The following is a 19,667-nucleotide window of genomic DNA, read 5'->3' as shown; positions in this document are numbered from 1 at the left end:
AAGTGCATGAGCACAGCCCTCCCCCGATGAAGTTGCCTGATGTAGTTCCAGAGGGGATCGAGGCACAGGAGCAGTAGGGAAAGTTTTTTTAGTGGTTAAGCACGCCTAACGTGAGTCCCACGTGAGTGCCAACACACAACAGGCTAGGCTTTTGAAGCTTGTTTGTACCCTACTATAAGAAAAACACCACACTCTCACAAATATTTGTATTTTCACAAACTCACGACTCAAATTTAAACAAAATCTCAAAAACACTCCACACTGCACTACGAACACATACAATATTTAGTCTCTATAAGTGGACGGAGGAACTCGGGAATATTCATGTGTCCAGAGTTATTCCGGTGGGTCACTGGGTCAAGTCGGGTAAAAAAGTGCTTTATTTTTGGGACATGCCGAGTTATCTTTACTTATTTTCAATGACAATCATTCTAATTTTCATAAAACATTAGGATCTGATATTCAACATTATAAATGAAGAGGTTTGTACCATTTAGAAAGCACCGGATGAGGCGACTTGGACTTAATACTTAATAATCGTTTCAATTCTCTGAAACTAGAGTTCAAACATAATAGTTTACTAAAATGCGTCCCAATAAGCTTGGTACAGACGTTTAGATACAAATTGACCACTTTATCGTAAATTTGAGGCATCCCTGGGACCCGAAAATGGTAATTTCTAGAGTCAATCAAATGCAGGAAACATAGTTATTCAATTCAATCGTTTCTCAAAAGTTTTACGCTGATGCGTTTTTCTTAAAATTCCATTATAGACGGATTTCACGCCAACTCGACAAAGGGATTGGCAGCACCCCTTCAGAATTCAATGAAACTTTCTGGGTGTGAAGACTATGTGAAACTAAGATACTTTACATACTTTGTTTTTTCAAAATCGACCTAGACTAACATTTGGAAAGGGTCAAAGTTTTTTTTTACTTTTTTTATAAACCCGTATAACTCGAAAACGGTAAGACCTACACAAAAGTGTTGTATGGGGGACTGTCGTGAAATTTCCTGACGTTTTAGAGAAAAATATTGAAAAAATAAAAACACATTTTCTACACTGAAAAAAAAATATTCAAAACTTTAAAGTCGATTTAAAAAAAACGGCCATTTCAGATTTTGATCATCCTTAAGCAAAAAGTTTCGTAATTAAATTTACTAAAAGTCGTCCATACATTGCAAATTGGGCATATTTTAGGGAAAAAAGTTTTTCTAACATCGATTTTTTTAAGTCCCAAAGTTTTTTTTTTACTTTTTTTTATAAACCCGTATAACTCGAAAACGGTAAGACCTACAAAAAAGTGTTGTATAGGGGACTGTCGTGAAATTTCCTGACGTTTTAGAAAAAAATGTTGAAAAAATAAACACACATTTTCTACACTGAAAAAAAATATGATTCAAAACTTAAGAGTCGATTTAAAAAAAAAATGGCCATTTCAGATTTTGATCATCCTTTAGCAAAAAGTTTCGTAATTAAATTTACTAAAAGTCGTCCATACATTGCAAATTGAGCATATCTAAGGGAAAAAAGTTTTTCTAACAACGAATTTTTCAAGTCCAAAACTGAATTTTTTTTTTCAAAGATTTTGTTCTAAACCGTCAAATATGATGGTGTTTTCAAGTGATAAATGAGTTTGAATCAGAAATAAATTGTATTTTTTATTGAGAATAGATAAAAAACGGAATTATGCAGTGATTATGTTTTTTAAATAAAGGCAATCTATGGATTTCGCCTCTGCCTATGAGAAAATCAACTCCGTCTAACAATCCGACGGATTTTTATGATTCGAAAGATTGCAAACATTGAAAAGGAACAACCTGATCCATACCCCATTAGATTTTCTTCTAGAAAATACTACTAAACGTACCTGCGTTACAAGCCAGATGAATAAGAAATAATGTTTGTATTGTTATCTACCTAAAATGTCCGTTAACGACCTGAGTTACTCAACAATCACCGCGTGAGTGTATAGAAAGATAAGTATTTAACTTATAATTGTCGTTCTACCTATGCATATAACTATTTAAGCTTGATGTCAATAAAACTCTTTTCATGTTATCTAAGTCATTTGTGAAAAGAAGTTAAAGATGGATCAACAAGATTTATCGCGCATTAAAATTTCGAGATGTTGCGTCGGTATAAACAATCCTAAGTGCAGGCGTAGCCAGTTGCGAAACTTGTCACCAACAATGATCGAACGCATACGTGCTATGGGATATAGTCATCAGCTTGATGAAACTATGCATATTTGTGAGTCATGTCGCTTAGTGATCAGGCTCCACAGAAGTCCGCCTAAGAAAAAAACGACGTTCGGGTGGAAACGAAGTGAATCACAATCCACAACCACCAACAAGCGGTCTGGCCTCCAATGAAATGCTAGGTAAGATAAATTTACTTTGCAGCACATTAAACGACAATGATTGTTTACATAGAACTCATATCAATATATTAATTTGACATTATTGTATATTTTAGAAGCAGTCCCGTCCTGTTCATCTTTGCCATCCGTCCCATCAGCGTATGAATTACTAGGCCCCTACAACGTGGAAAAATTCAACAGTATTATTGAAACTTTGAATTTATCCCCAATCTCGTCGAGAAACATAAGGAGCTTGGACTATCGAATTAAAAAGTCAGTGGAGATCACCAAAGCTGTACGTCATGACATACTAGGCATGGATGCAATGGACGTCGACAAGGTGGAGGCATTCGAGGAAATCATCAATCAGTTGAAAGAAAAATTCAACTCACCTGGTATTGACAGAAATGACCAGTTGAAAATATTATCGGTTCTTCCTAAGTCGTGGTCGATCAACAAAATTGTCGAGGAGTTCGAGGCACCAATTTACATGGTAAGACAAGTGAAACAACTTGTGAATGAACAGGGCATTCTATGTACCACAAGGGCTCGAAGTGGGCATGGAATTAGTGAAACAGATAAACAGGTTGTTATTGATTTCTTTGATAGTGATGATATTAGTAGGCCTATGCCAGGAGCCAATGACTTCGTTTCTGAGTACCGAAATGGTAGTAAAGAACAAGTTCAAAAGCGTCTATTGATGATGTCTCTTAAAGAGGCGTACATGATTTTTGAAGAAAGATGCCAAAATGTAGAAATTGGTTTTACTTTGTTTACTATGTTGAGGACTAAACATTGTAGGCTTCTCGATAGCACAGGAATTCACAATGTATGTGTGTGCACATACCACGAAAATGTTAAATTAATGCTTAACAGTTTAGGAATTGTCTCTCAGGCAGAAATTTGTGAAAAACTGTTATGCGATGTTTTAGTAAGAACGACTGATTGTTTTTTTTTTTCGAGAATGTGAAAAGTGTAATTCCAAAGAAAATATTACAGGAGAACTAATCTCGCTTTTAGAGGAAAGCGACAAAGAAGATGTAGTTTTTCAGCAATGGCTCACCACCGATCGCTGTAATTTAGAAACTATAATAAAGCCTGTTGAAGAATTTGTTACGTATTTCGTGGAGAAAGTTGATAAGCTAATAACTCATGATTTTATTTGCAAAGAACAGTCTTCTTTTCTACGAAACAAAAAAAACTCCTTAAAACAAGGTGAAATACTGGTAATTAGCGACTTTTCTGAAAATTATAGTTTTATCATACAAAACGCTGCTCAAGGATATCACTGGAATAATTCCCAAGCAACGATACACCCATTCGAGATTTACCATAAAAAAAGATAATAAATAGGAAAACGTTAGTTTTATCAGAAGTGTTGACCCGTGATACAGTAGCAGTTCAGCTATTTATTTCAAAATTGATAAATTTTGTTAAACAAAAAATAAATTTCTCAAAAGTTATTTTTATGTCAGATGGAGCTGCAGCTCATTATAAAAATTAAAAAAAAATTTGCCAGCTTATGTAATTTCAAGAAAATATATGGATTGGAAGTAGAATGGCACTTTTTTGCCACATCCCACGGCAAAGGCCCCTGTGACGCAATTGGTGGCACTCTCAAGCGAATGGCAAAAAGAGCAAGTCATGCAAAAGACTATGGAAACACAATCGCAACTCCGCGAGAACTATTCGACTGGGCAGTGAAACAAACTGATACATGTATCACCAAATTAAATTTCTGTTATATATCTAATGAACAGTATGTTAAAATGTCAGAGGAATTGATGGAATTGTTTGATAAGGTTAAAACTGTCCCTGGTACCCAAAAATATCATTGTTTTATGCCTATTAGTGATACACAAACTGCAACCAAACGGAATACCAATTCAGAGAATGAACCAAAAATATTCAATTTATTCAGTAAAGCCCAAAAATAATGTAAATATTCATGTGCAGTTACTACGTTTTAGGATATATAGCAATAAAAAAAATAATGATGCATGATAAAAAAAACAGCGATTTTTTTTATAAGCATAATATTGACCCTTTCCAGACACCTGTTAAGATTGGCTTTGACCAAATAAGAAATAAAATATTATTGTGATATCTTTCCAACCATTAAAAACCCATCGGATTGTTAGACGGAGTTCATTTTCTCATAAGCGGGTTAGTGCGAGATCAATTGTATTTAATTAAAAAAAAAACTCTGTATAATTCCGTTTTATTTCTTTTAACTACTCCGAATAAAACAAATATAATCTATTTTGTGATTAAAACTCATTTATCACTTCAAAATATGAGCATACTAGACTATTTAAAGCAAAATAAAAAAATAAAAAAAAAATAAAAATTTTGGACTTAAAAAATTTGTTGTTAGAAAAACTTTTATCCCTAAAATATGCCCAATTTGCAATGTATGGACGACTTTTAGTAAATTTAATTACCAAACTTTTTGCTTAAGGATGATCAAAATCTGAAATGACCATTTTTTTAAATCGACTTTATAGTTTTGAATCATTGTTTTTTCGGTGTAGAAAATGTTTTTTTATTTTTTCAATTTTTTTTTCTAAAACTTTAGGAAATTTCACGACAGTCCCCCATACAACACTTTTTTGTAGGTCTTACCGTTTTCGAGTTATACGGGTTTAAAAAAAAAGTAAAAAAAAACTTTGACCCTTTTCAAATGTTAGTCTAGATCGATTTTGAAAATACAAAATATGCAAAGTATCTTAGTTTCACATACTTTTGACATCCAGAAAGTTTCATTGAATTCTGAAGGGGTGCTGCCAATCGCGTGTCGAGTTGGCGTGAAATCCGTCTATATAGTGGCCACGTTATAGCCGATTCCGGGAATTATCTGTGACATGAAATTTGCCTACCTACCGGGGCACAGAAGCACAGTACCCTTGTCACCCGACCTGACCCAGAGACTTACCGGAATAACTACGACCATATGAACATTTCCGAGACCCTTTGGTCACTTTGAGAAACTAGTTGAAATCCGTTAGGTATTCGCTGAGCGGTGAGAGTTGTAGTACTTTTTTCCCGTCATTCAGGCTTATACGGGTTATTAGATATGCAACACCATTGAAACAGCTGAACAATAGTTTCACGGCAAAGTAATATCCGCAACCCAACAAGAGAAAATAAAACTCCATCATCAGTTCGCTCAGTTCAGAATCAAAATGAATATATTTATCTTATCGATATACACCATTTGTTTCACTCTGGTAGCTTCTAGTTTCTCGATTCATCGATACATGACTCGCATCAGTTGATTTTTATGGTTCTGCAGTAACCAGCCAATTTTACAACATAGATTAGGTCAGTGCGATCCGATAACGACGTCGGTGTGCGATGCTATCCAATCCAAGTAAAAAGTAATTCGAACGAAAACTGTCGGCCACTGGGACTCACACCCGACAACGGACCCGAATGAGAAGATTCCAACCAGCAAACTTTGGCCGGCATCCTGTACCGTCAGAGGTCCCCCATCATCCCCAATACAAGGCCCACGAGTATTGAAGTAAGCTAAGCACATTTTCTGTCCATCAATCAGATCTCCATAATAACCGGCACCGCAATCGGCATTTGTCATAATAGGATTGGACACGTAACGTAGAACATCGGAGAACGAAGTGCTGGCATCTGAGGTGCGTCCAAATCCGCTGATGGTGGCTTGCATTCCCGCGAAGGTTCGCGAATCGGTGGCAGCTGGCAACACTGCCGGACGAATCCTCTCTGTCACCGCTACCGGTTGAGGCAATCTAATCGCAGCAATGTTGTGTCTAAAGATGAACTCAACATACTCTTCGTGAACATGCACATCTGAACTGGTGAAGTCCATACGCACTTGGCCATCTTCATTTTCGTTCTGTAAATTTTGGGCTCCTAAAATCACAGTTCCCTCGCTAGCTCCATTAACACACACCGCGGCGGTTAACACATAATTCGCTGAGATCAAAACTCCGCCACAAAGTCCCGAACCATCTTCAATGTCAGCCAAAATTGCAGCCTACATTAGAATGATTGATATTAATAGACATCACTCACATTACAACTCTAGATCTTCATACCTGATATGGAATCTGTCCGGGTGATGCAATCTGTCCACCGACGATTCGTTGGTTCATTAAGGATTTTGTTTCGGTCAAGCTCTGAATTCTTTGCCGTACATGTGCAAACTCACTGATCGGACGAACCAGGCTCCAGTCGATCTTCCGCGTAGACTTACCGGCAACGCTTATAGCCACACTTAATCCTACAAGTGCCACCACCACGCTCAACACCGCCAAGTACTTCATCTTGAGGTATCGCAACTAAATGTTTCAAACCGGGAGTCTTCAGCAAAACATCCAATCGGAAATGCAACCAAACCGTATATGACTACCGAAAGGTGTTCCCGTAAACATTTGACTTGAGGTCGGTGTCTTATCGTCTAGCGAGTGGATTAGCAACAGATATTTTCGATGTGTAATTAAAATCTTATCCTTAGTCGTTGTTTTCTCTTGGGATTTTGGTAGATAGCTACAGGTGGTGAGGGGCTAGACATGACCTATTGCATGATTGTTTCGGCTATCATTAAATACTTGACTTTGGATTGTAATAAAATTGCATCGGAGAGATAAATAGGAGCAACAGTACACAGCTGTCTCTTTTTTGGTGTTCAACGCTGATATGGTAACTTAGTTATGACTCAAAAATGTATCGAGTATCGATAAAGTAAGCAGCCCCAGATAATGAACGGTCTTGGCTATTATAGAACGCTAAGTTGATGCCTAACGGTAGGCGTTATTGCAAAGAAAATTGAACATCAACACGCAAGGACGAGTGAAAGTTCATGGTGGCCCCCCTTGAGGCCTGTTAGAGAATTGTTTAAGCGCAGACATCAACATCGCAACTGAGAAAGCCATTGGATCTGTGGATAGACTTGGACGAAACAATGGGTTTTCCGAGGTTTTTGGACGATGAGAATAGAGCGCTTGCAGCAAATAAAAGTGTGCCCAACGGTTCCCTTTGATTTGGCTCGTTACCAAGCCAGTTTGAAACGAGAAATACGCTACGAAACATTTCCCAGCAAAATCAAAGGGGTCCGTTGGGCACACTAAACAAAGGCTGCAAGTGCCTTATGCTTAGAAGGCATTAATGCATTAGGGCCTACCAGATTCTTGTTTTACAGGAGTAATGTCTGTCGCAATCATCACTGTTTTCATAAATTTCGTAGTTTACATATATTTGTATTGATTTTATTTGTTGTGGTGTTATACTGATATCGCTGCAGATCAGAGATATTTTCAGTCATTACGGAAAATATTCATTCTGTTTAATCCAATAAAAAAAATTCTTCGAGAATTCTTCCGATGAACTCACGAGAAATATCCCTTGTGATTCATTCACGAACTTCTCAGGATTCAACCATGTGCTTCCTCCTTTGTAATTTCCTTTGTTGATGAATTATTTCCGTACTTTTCCAGTGCTTCCTCTAAGACCTTATTTACAAGTTTTCACAGAACTGCTTCAGGAATTACCACGGAAAATCATTCCCGGGATTGAGAGCTGTTATTCAACAATTTGTTCTTGAAGTGTTTTGACCTTTACTTTTTGATTTACAAACAAAAAATGGGAGAATCTCTATCAAATTGCTTTAAAAAATCTCTTGAAGAATTCTTACAGAGAATATTTTAGAAATTATTTTACTACAGTATGGCCCATAAAAAAAATGCGAAAGTTGTTTGAACGTGAATTTAGCATCCACAAGCGATATTTTCATTGTTTTTGCTAGTGAATGTAATTTTAGATTATTATAGTATATTCTGACATAACTTCGCTATCCAGGACAATTTTTGTCATATTTTTCTTACTGTTCTGAATAATGTAATGAAGCAAAGAAGCTCAAAGGTTTTGTCCGCCCAAAGCAAGAAACAGCGTCTGATTGTCGTATACTCTGGTGATAAATTTTCCACCTTCAAAAATCACACTTTATTGTTTGAAATTTTAATTTGTTTGGTATCCGATGATGGGGGAGTTCTTAGAGAACCTGTTTTTCATGATCACAATAAAATATTTTGCCAGAGTCATAGTTTTGAGGGAATTTGCGTCTTATAGGTTTGATATGCCTCTATTTTTTGTTAAAGTTGAATAAAAAATAAATACGGAGGCCTATAACAGATTTTTGGGGATGAAATTTGTTCCTTCGGTTAGAGACAACTTATATCAATACTAGCTCATAGGTTTTGAGCAAAACGGAGCTGCTTATCAAGGTTCAATCAAAGCTCTCCATAATAAGCAGTTTTTTCCGAAAATATGTTTAAATCTTCAATGACTCAGGTATGAACCAATACTATCATTTGATATGGGGGTATGCTGGAGACAAGGCCTGTGATGAAGCTGACGCCATCGTTGATGTTTTAGAAACTTTCAATTGAACTTTCATTGAACTCGACGTCCGCATGATAAAATTTGAAGGTAGGCTTCCAATTCCTCTCCGGTAAGAAGAAAGTAACAGATAAAGAGCATGTCCAAAGCGAAAAACTGAGTCTAAATAGATTGTACAATACAAGTAATGAATAATATTTATGTTTTATTCACATTTTCTATGTAAAAACTACCATAATACATGATATGACGATTTTCACATTTTTTTATGGGCCATACTGTATAATACTATGAATTTATCACATTTAAATTATATTTGTTAGCTTGATATATCATCCAGCTGTTCCTTAATCATGAGTTTTATGGCATCACTGAGGATTTCTGTAATAAATAGTACAAGAAATTCTACGAGTCTCACTAAAATTGTCTTCAAGACCACCAAGCAAGTATCTTTTCTACACCAACAGTTTTTCCAACTTTGCCTTTTAGTTTTTTTCCTGGAGATTACCTTCAAATTCTTCAAAAAAATCTCTCGGAACTTCTTTCAGGATTGTCTGAAAAATTCTCATCAAAAAACATTAAATAATTCTCATCAGGTATTGTTCCACGTTCTAGTAATAACTTCATATTTTTTTCTCCAGGAATACCTCAATTTTAATGATTTCTTTACAAATTACTCCACAAGTCACAAAGTGCTATCCAAGATTTTCTTCTATCGTCTATCACCTATAGCAAACGAGTTCGTGGGAAGTTATCAAGTAGGTTTCATCGACGGCCGCTTGACAACGGACCAGGTTTTTTCCGTGCGGCAAGTCCTCCAGAAATCCCTGCGCACTATTTGTTCATCGATTTCAAAGCGGCATACGACAGTATTAACGGTGTAGAGCTATGGAAGATCATGGACGAGAACAGCTTTCTCGGGAAGCTCACAAGATTGATTAGAGCAACCATGGACGGAGTGCAAAACTGCATGAAGATCTCGGGCGAACACTCCAGTTCGTTCGAGTCTCGGCGGGGACTACGACAGAGCGACGGACTTTCGTGCTTGTTGTTCAATATTGCACTTGAAGGTGTCATGCGGAGAGCCGGACTTAACAGTCGAGGCACGATTTTCACGAGATCCGGACAATTTGTTTGCTTCGCGGACGACATGGATATTATTGGGAAAAAATTTGAAACGGTGGCAGATTTGTTCACCCGCCTTAAACGCGAAGCTACAAGAGTCGGGCTAATGGTAAATGCGTCGAAAACAAAGTACATGCTGGTTGGCGGAACTGAGCGTGACAGGGCCCGCCAAGCAGTGTCACGAAAGACGGGGATACCTTCGAGGTGGTGGACGAGTTCGTCTACCTCGGATCCTTGTGGACGGCTGACAACAATGTTAGTCGGGAAATACGAAGGCGCATCATCAGCGGAAGTCATGCCTACTATGGGCTCCAGAAGAAACTGCTTTCAAGAAAGATTCATCTCCGCACCAAATGCACGATGTACAAATGCTCATAAAACCGGTAGTCCTCTACGGGCATGAGATGTGGAGTATGCTCGAGGGGGACTTGCAAGCTCTTGAGGTTTTCGAACACCGAGTGCTAAGGACGATCTTCAGCGGCGTGCAGGAGAACGGCGTGTGGCGGCGAAGGATGTCCCACGAGCTTGCTCAACTCAACGGCGAATCCAGTATCGTGTAGGTAGCTAAAGTTTGAAGTATACGCTGGGCAGGGCATGTTGCAAGAATGCCGGACATCAACCCTGTAAAGATGGTGTTCGCTACGAATCCGGTCGGAACAAGAAAGCGTGGGGCGCTGCGAGCTAGGTGGATTGACGAGGTGCACCAGGACCTGGAGAGCGTAGGTTGCAGTCGATGATGGAGAGAAGCGGCCATCTTCTTCTTCTTCTTGGCATTACGTTCTCACTGTGACAGAGCCTGCTTCTCAGCTTAGTGTTCTTATGAGCACTACCACAGTTATTAACTGAGAGCTTTCTTTGCCAAATTGCGATTTTAGCATTCGTATATCGTTTGGCAGGTACGATTATACGCTATATGCCCAGGGAATGAATGATTCTTCTTCTTCATATTGGCATTAACGTCCCTACTGGGACAGAGCCGGCTTGTCAGCTTAGTGTTCTGAGCACTTCCACAGTTATTAACTGAGAGCTTTCTTTGCCTAAGTTGCCATTTTTGCATTCGTATATCGTTTGGCAGGTACGATTATACTCTATATGCCCAGGGAAGTCAAAGAAATTTCCATTATGAAAAGATCCTGGACCGACCGGAAGTCGAACCCAGACACCTTCAGCATTACTTTGCTTTGCAGCCGCGGACTGTAACCACCCGGCTAAGGAAGGCCCCCACCGGCGGCCATGAACCGAGTGAATTGGCGAAATATTGTTGGCAAGGTTTTATCAAGATAATTGATGTAAAACCGAATAAATAAATAAATAAAAATAAAATTAAATAAAAAAATTGATAAATAAATAAATAAATAAATAAATAGATAAATAAATAAATAAATAAATAAATAAATAAATAAATAAATAAATAAATAAATAAATAAATAAATAAATAAATAAATAAATAAATAAATAAATAAATAAATAAATAAATAAATAAATAAATAAATAAATAAATAAATAAATAAATAAATAAATAAATAAATAAATAAATAAATAAATAAATAAATAAATAAATAAATAAATAAATAAATAAAATAAATAAATAAATAAATAAATAAATAAATAAATAAATAAATAAATAAATAAATAAATAAATAAATAAATAAATAAATAAATAAATAAATAAATAAATAAATAAATAAATAAATAAATAAATAAATAAATAAATAAATAAATAAATAAATAAATAAATAAATAAATAAATAAATAAATAAATAAATAAATAAATAAATAAATAAATAAATAAATAAATAAATAAATAAATAAATAAATAAATAAATAAATAAAAATAAATAAATAAATAAATAAATAAATAAATAAATAATAATGGCGAAAAAATCGATGTAGAAACTTTTTTTTCCTACTTTTTTGGAAAGACTATTCAATTGATGTGGAGTAGTTTTTGCTTATTGTAATATTTTTAATGTGAGATTTTACTGAATTTGGACAAAATTTTACTGAATCTTGGCGAAAATGTTTTCATTACTTTGAAAATAAGTTGAAGAACTAATTATGGAAATCAGGAATCAGCAACCATACATAAAAGAATATTGATGTTTATAAAAACTCTTTTAGTTTTTTTTCCCTCAGATTCTTCCGGCTATGTATTGCTTAGGAAATTGTTCTAGTAACTTTTGCCTTTTTCAATTATTTTTTTCGGACATTATACGAGTTGCAGGACAACTACACATGAGGTCCCAAAAGTGCCCATTTGAAGCCCTACCGGAGTATGTCACTGTTCTGGTTCTATGTCAGAACGAATTCATAATTCATGACTAGACATTAATTCACTTCTGGGTAGGAAATCATGAGTTTTGAGTCATCGAAAGGTATCAGTGCAACTAGTACAATACATAGTAAACTGAATTTTGAATAATGCCAAGTTAAGTGAAGTTAAGGACGATAAAACTGCATAGGAACAAAGCATCTGGAAAAAAATGTTACTGGAGCGAAACTAGTTATGATGGGCATAACAAAGATTAAAGCCTATAATTAAAAAGTTTCACACTTTACTGGTCACCTTAATATCAGACCAACTTAATCTTCGGACATGATAGTTGCGGAATAAACTTAATGTTATACGACATTAATATTGTATTATTATTTCACTAGATCACCCAAATGTTTGATTTTGTACATGGTTATTAAATATTTTAAAAATTATATACAGTGAGAGGCAAAATAAAGTGCCCACCTTACCAGTTTTCGAATTTCTCTCATTGATTTGGTTCAAATTAAAGTTAACACACCTAAATCTTTTGTGATATTTTATTTTTGATGTTCTTTTAAAGTTGCACTTACGAAATTTTGATTAAAAAAAGAATTTTACTTAAAGAAAAAGAAAATCAATTTGTATTGAAAAAAAAGTAGTGACAAAAATAAGTGCCCACTTCCTTCTTGGCCCCAGAAAAGATGATTTAAGAAAAATAAAAAGCAATTTAATAGTTAATGTGTCCTCCTTTGGCCTTAAGGACTTGCTGGAGGCTCTTCGGCATGCTTTTCACCAGGTTTTGTAGGTGTTGTGGATCTAGTTCTTCCCAGGCGCGCTCCAAGGCTTCAAAATAATTATTTTTGTTGGTAACACCAGTTTTTTCAACCCTAGCATCGAGAATCGCCCACAAATTCTCGATGGGGTTGAGGTCTGGGCTTTGTGGAGGCCATTCCAGCGGTTTAATCCGACAAGACCGGAAGAAAGACTTGGTCTTCTTTCCAGTATGCTTCGGGTCGTTGTTCTAGAGAAATATGAATTTCTCTTCAAGGCCCGTCTGGATCAGCGAAACCTCCAGATTTTCCAGCAAGATGTTAATGTAGGAATCTGCCGTCATTATTCCGTCGATTTTCACGACGCTTCCTACTCCACTCCATGAAAAACACCCCCAGACCATCACATTTCATCACATCACACTTCCATGCGTCACCGTTCCTTGGATGTGGCGCTCCTGAAGCTCGAGCTGTCTAACCGAGAGCGGCGGGCTCGTGTGTGATGCAGAGCACCACATCCAAGGAACGGTGAAGCATGGAGGAGGAAATGTGATGGTCTGGGGGTGTTTTTCATGGAGTGGAGTAGAAAACCTCGTGAAAATCGACGGAATAATGATGGCAGATTCCTACATTAACATCTTGCTGGAAAATCTGGAGGTTTCGCTGATCCAGACGGGCCTTGAAGAGAAATTCATATTTCTCTAGAACAACGACCCGAAGCATACTGGAAAGAAGACCAAGTCTTTTTTCCGGTCTTGTCGGATTAAACCGCTGGAATGGCCTCCACAAAGCCCAGACCTCAACCCCATCGAGAATTTGTGGGCGATTCTCGATGCCAGGGTTGAAAAAACTGGTGTTACCAACAAAAATAATTATTTTGAAGCCTTGGAGCGCGCCTGGGAAGAACTAGATCCACAACACCTACAAAACCTGGTGAAAAGCATGCCGAAGAGCCTCCAGCAAGTCCTTAAGGCCAAAGGAGGACACATTAACTATTAAATTGCTTTTTATTTTTCTTAAATCATCTTTTCTGGGGCCAAGAAGGAAGTGGGCACTTATTTTTGTCACTACTTTTTTTTCAATACAAATTGATTTTCTTTTTCTTTAAGTAAAATTCTTTTTTTTATCAAAATTTCGTAAGTGCAACTTTAAAAGAACATCAAAAATAAAATATCACAAAAGATTTAGGTGTGTTAACTTTAATTTGAACCAAATCAATGAGAGAAATTCGAAAACTGGTAAGGTGGGCACTTTATTTTGCCTCTCACTGTATGTGGAAAGCCCCACATGTACTGCAAATACGTCAAATGAAAGCTTTTAGTCCATATTGATAAGTTGCAATAATAAGACAATATAAACTTTTGTAGGCATTCCTAAGGAATCCTAAGAATTAATATTTGCGAATTTCCTCAATGTATTTCTCATGAAAGGATTATCTGATTCGATTTCTAGAGCCAGTTCCTGGATAACCCATGGAAGAATTCATTAAAATGTCTTTAAAACAATTCCAATTCTATAAAATTTTCAAATTAATCCTTGGAGGAATTCTCCTCGTAATTTAATTGGAAACACCAGATGAATTGTTCAACGTTGACCACTTCAGTTTGTCTCAATAACAACAGCCAATGACAGCTGCTCCTTACTTTTGGAGAAGTTTCTTTCTTCTTAAAATACCTCGCACTGCCTATAACTTGGGAACTTAAATTATTATAACTTTATTTTCATACGATCAGCAGAAATCTACAGATCCGAGTTAGCCAAAATCCAGTCTCTGAAGTGCGACACGCGGACGTACACCGAGGGCATACCGATCGAGCATCCGGCAGCGGAGCCGAAGGACACAATACCGACCTGCAGGCTGCCACCGTCCTGGACAGCCAATGGGCCACCAGAGTCACCGTTGCAGGAAGAGCGACCGCCTTCTCCGGACAGACAGATGTTCTGAGCCTGGATGATGTTGGTGTTTCCACCCCAGCGGGCCAGACAATCGGCCTCGGTCATGATTGGGTTGCTGGTGAACATAACTACAGCGGAAGTTGCCGTGCTGGCATCAGAGGTACGACCGAATCCAGAAACAGTTCCGGTAACTCCGGCGAAGGAGCGGTTATCTCCAGCAGCAGGAATACGAGTTGGGACAACACGGTCGTTGAAGGTCATGGCGCTGTTCAGACGAACGGTAGCAATATCGTTGCGGATGTTGGTTGGGGTGTATCCAGGGTGCATGTGGATTCCGGCCGCAGAGAAGGCAATGCGCTGCTGAGTTGCTTCGGCTTGGAGGCGGTTGTGGGCTCCCATGATGGCAGTTCCTCCCAAGGCATTCTGGACACAGTGAGCAGCAGTCAGGATGAAGTTGTTGGTCAGGACGGATCCACCGCACAGACCGGTACCTCCGGTGAAAGTACTCAGCAGAGCAATCTGGTACGGGAACTGTCCTGGGGTTGCCTGCTGTCCGTTGGTAATTCTACGGTTCGGGAACGCCTTGCGCAGAAACTGCAGCTCCGACGGCAAACGAGCCCAGTAGTGGTCGAATTCCTCAATCGGGCGCACTTGCGACCAATCGATTTCGATCCATTCAGCACTGGCAACGGCCAGAACACCGATCAACAGCACAATGGACTTCATGGTTAGAGGGGTTTTGGAAAACTAAAGATTGTAGATTCCTTACGAGGTTTTTATAGCAAGGCGGCTTTAAGGATGATCAAGATTACACTAACAATACCATACGTAGGAAATCCAATCCATAGGAAATAGAGATGCGTAGCAGAACCCAAACGCAGAGCGATAAGAGTGTCGGAAAGGAAATTCCAGTGGAAATCAGCTACTATCATTCAATTTCCGTGCGATATGACAAACATACAATATCATCGATAGATAAAGCCTCTAAAGGTGTTGGGCTTTGTTTTGTTATTTGAGTACCTTAAAAATGGTTAATCCAAATGAAATACCCACTCTTCATGCTGCAATCAGTAAAAACTTGCAAATTATTTTTTTATTAGGGCGAAACGGGGTAAATTATTCGTTCTACAAGTGTATGTAATATTGTAGATCAAAATCATCTGAATGTTTCAAAATTTGTGAAAAGCTTTTTCGAATCTAAAACAAATGCAGACATGAATGAGTGATGCCAGTGATGAGTGATGCCGGTGATGAAGGCTGCAGACCACACGAATGCCTACTAGTTGTTCATCGTGAATAATTTTGGTTTGGACTCCAAGTACATACTTAGCTTAGCTTAGCTTAGCTTAGACTGACTACACATATCAATGTTTGCTATTCCGTGATTGACCGAAGTCAGTGAAAATGCACAAAGAATCAACTAGAAGTTCGGCTGGGATTGGCCATAATCTTCTTCAGTGTGCATAATTCAGTGCCTTTATTTATACAGGGTCAATAACGGCGCCGGCCACGTCCTTGCAGTCAGGTGGGATTGGGGGAAGGAATGTTAGTGTGTAACCTTTGCTTTTTGGAGACCGTGTTTGCCTCTGCATCTCCACAAAGGTTACTGGGAGGGATGTTTGTTAATGGGGAGGATCGTTGGGTCATAGGATTCACTTTGATAAGCGATTAGACCATGATAAACAATGATTTGTGAGATATATACATGCTTATACGTAAATATAATATTTTCATTTGATATGAACAATTTCTATGTAGAGGAAAATTATGCCGACACTTGAGGTGACGAACCATTCAAAGTTTGTTGAACAAATACCTAAATGTAACATTCCTACAGCTGTCAGGACGAAAGCATGTGTTATTATATTTTACTCATTTGAAAAGAAACAAAAAACTCGATTAGTTGGGACATCATAGAACACTCTTATTCTTATGCCGACACTTACAGTGGCGAACCATCCAAAGTTTGTTGAATAAAGTGAACCTTTCACAAGTCTACACTTGTAGTGTCGAACCATTCAAAGTTTTTTTAATTACAAAAATAAAGGTATATAAGAGGTGTTCTGAAAAAAAAAATGTTAAACATAAATAAATCATGAATCAGAGTTTGTGTCGACACTCACAGTGACGAACCATCCATAGTTTGTTGAAAAATCATATTTACATCCCACCATTGTAACGATTGAATGTGCAGTCATACATATTTTATAGATTAGAAATAGTAGCATGAAACGAGCTCACCAATTGATCCGTTATCCTTGACTGAGCAGCCACAATCCACTTTCGGCTTCACTCGTTTGCTCGGCTATAAAAAAGCACTCAGGAAAAAAAAATTAACGCGCGACCCAAAAAGAATAAAAAAAAAAAAACTGTTCGGGCTTTCTTGACGCACTGCCCAGGAGCAAGCGAAGGATCAAACAGAACTCAATAAAGCGGTAAAAGCTGAGTAGAAGCTAAGTGAATTCTGAGTCATCTACTGATCATATGGAAATCTTCAAGCGCAAAAGTTACTTTTAAAATTGTAGAAAACGATGTATTCGGATATTGAACTACCTCAGATATAATTTCACAAGTTTCAGGCATGAAGGACAATTTTGGACACCTTGTAACTTGCCCTTCCGAACCACTGTGTTGGCACGCCACTCAGCTCGAGTGAGATATTAAATGTGCTAAATCTCTGAAGCCAACACAGGAGTTTGAGTTAAACTACGATCATGTTCAAGTCACTACACAATCACAACACAATACCACAGAACAAATCTTCGTCGGGTCAATTGTAGCCAATTAACAGTTGATCTCACCGTAAGCCTCTCAGTCTCCACTGGGTGTATTACCACTGCTTGAAGTATATAGGTCATAGTGATAGCGATGGGTCACCACACAGGTAGAGATCCAACACAACCCGTTCTATCTGGATTAGTACCAAACAACATCTCTTCGCACTCACTAAGAGTAGATCTCATAGTCGGACTAAAGAGAAGACTACCATCTACGTAGATATAACCCGTACCTACGGAGCAATCAGCAGCAGTTTCTGGTTAACTACCAAGCAGAGTGCATGTAAGGTGAAAGTTGAAACAAGTGAAAAAACAAACTCTGACCAGAGTAAGTCCGTTCTAGTTCCAATTAGAAGGTGATAATAAGTTTAGCCATTTCTAGAATATAGATCTGTGGTGAACTATGGGCTACGGCTATATGGCCAATCTGATCACCAAAAGCGATAGGATAGTGGTACCATTGTAAGATGACTAATTACTAGAGATCGGTGAGTGAGAATGACCAGTTAATAGCGAAGTTTGAAACTAGATCCGAAAATGTGTGACCCTAGCTAAAGTGCTTGTTTTGTTGAGTAGAAAATCTCATCTTCTTTTATGTGAAACCCAAACTTCTATTTAGTCCCCTGTATGAGTCGAATTAAGGGTTTTGGCGTCATGGTTCCGCTAATTGTTCGAACCATTGTAGATGCTGCACTTTTGTTGGTTGGTCAAAGAATGATACCATTATCGCAGCTTCTTTTAAATCATTTTTTTTTGTCTCCGTCTCATGCGGCCTTTCTTTGGAGAGGTGACAACCTTTCGCAAGCTGATCATACCATTTTTTATACATAAGATGTCACTATATTAAGATCATTACTATGCTTTTTTATTGGAAGGACTTTCTTCCTGAAATTTGGCTACCGTAATCCGGGGTAACATTGATCATTTTTTTTTTTGAATATTTATTAAATATTTCGTTTCAAAATGCAAATGTCGCAAATTTTATATTTTTCAAACAAGTCCTGCCACCCATAGCTCGTGACTATATACTGTATTTTGTTTTTTGAAAGATTGAAGGATGTTTTAAAAAATGTTTTAAGTGATTTTTTGATTTAGTTGATATGGGGTAACATTGATCACCTATGTAAACAACGTTCGGTTATATTGAAAATGTCGTTACTTACTTAAATCCTGCCTTCTGAAGCTGAATATGAAGACCAAATGCTTACAAGTGATTTACTTTATGAGTTATTTTAAAATTAAAAACACCTCGAACCACGGAATACGCCTAAAGGTAGGCAATTTCCTAAGGGAATTCTACATTCTTAACAGTAATTCGTTAATGTTGCCTAATTGAGCATACTTATGAAAGTTTTGACAACGGGATCTTTTTCGGCGATGCAGTTTTTAGTAAGAATCGGATTTTCCTTGCTCATATCGTTTACAGAATATATGTGAGACATGAATCTTCGGTAGTGTCATCCTTAACCATTGAAATCATTGTTTCGAAAAGTTGACAAAATTACGCATAAAGGAAACGCAATTTTCGCAAAAATCTTCACTTATATAAGCTCATGAATATAAGAAAGAGAAGCACCATTCGTGATTTGGAAATGTTCCATCAATAAATGATGATACGATTTTTTTACGGGATGAGTCATTTCGATCAATGTTAAACCGCTGATCAATGATACCCCGGATTACGGTACTTCTTTTTCAGGTAAAATTATAGCCATTGTCAAAAAACTTTCTTTAAAAAAAAATCATCAAGGAATTCAACAAAAAATTCTCAGAAATTTCAATTTAAATTCTTAAATGTATATTTCCAGGTATTCCTCCAATACTTCTTTCTCCAGAAACTCCTCTAATATTTCTCCCAGAACCTCCTCAAATGTTTTATCCAATGACATCCGGCGCGTATTTTCTTTGAAGAATAGAAAATTTTCTTGCTGGTGAATAATGGAAGAAAGTTTTCTCTCTTTGAAGAAATTTTGTACCGGAATTCACCTACAGAAATCTCTAGAACATATTGAAGAATTTATTTCAGTCATGATTTTTTATCCTAGAAATTAATTTAGAGTCCATAAGAATATTACAGAAATACTTCAAAAAATGTTTAGGGATC

At 37.2% G+C, this 19,667-nt stretch overlaps 2 protein-coding genes across 2 annotated transcripts; both read right to left on the bottom strand.

The window, feature by feature from the left end:
* Nucleotides 1–5,527: 5,527 nt before the first annotated feature.
* On the bottom strand, nucleotides 5,528–6,886 carry LOC5570267 (brachyurin). The gene is made up of 2 exons (XM_001658998.2): nucleotides 6,440–6,886; nucleotides 5,528–6,378 (listed from the first exon to the last, which is right to left on the bottom strand). Exons 1-2 carry the CDS (start codon nucleotides 6,665–6,667, stop codon nucleotides 5,689–5,691), a joined length of 918 nt encoding a protein of 305 aa, XP_001659048.1. The 5' UTR covers nucleotides 6,668–6,886; the 3' UTR covers nucleotides 5,528–5,688.
* Nucleotides 6,887–14,577: 7,691 nt separating this feature from the next.
* LOC5570266 (brachyurin) lies at nucleotides 14,578–15,547 on the bottom strand. The gene has a single exon (XM_001658997.2). The coding sequence runs from the start codon at nucleotides 15,510–15,512 to the stop codon at nucleotides 14,631–14,633; it is 882 nt and encodes a 293-aa protein (XP_001659047.1). The 5' UTR covers nucleotides 15,513–15,547; the 3' UTR covers nucleotides 14,578–14,630.
* Between the last annotated feature and the right edge of the window lie 4,120 nt (nucleotides 15,548–19,667).

The sequence above is a fragment of the Aedes aegypti genome, chromosome 2 (genome assembly GCF_002204515.2).
Source record: "Aedes aegypti strain LVP_AGWG chromosome 2, AaegL5.0 Primary Assembly, whole genome shotgun sequence".
NCBI lineage: Eukaryota > Metazoa > Arthropoda > Insecta > Diptera > Culicidae > Aedes > Aedes aegypti.
Note: the sequence above shows the minus strand (reverse complement) of the source record. Positions and strands in the feature narration are given on the sequence as shown.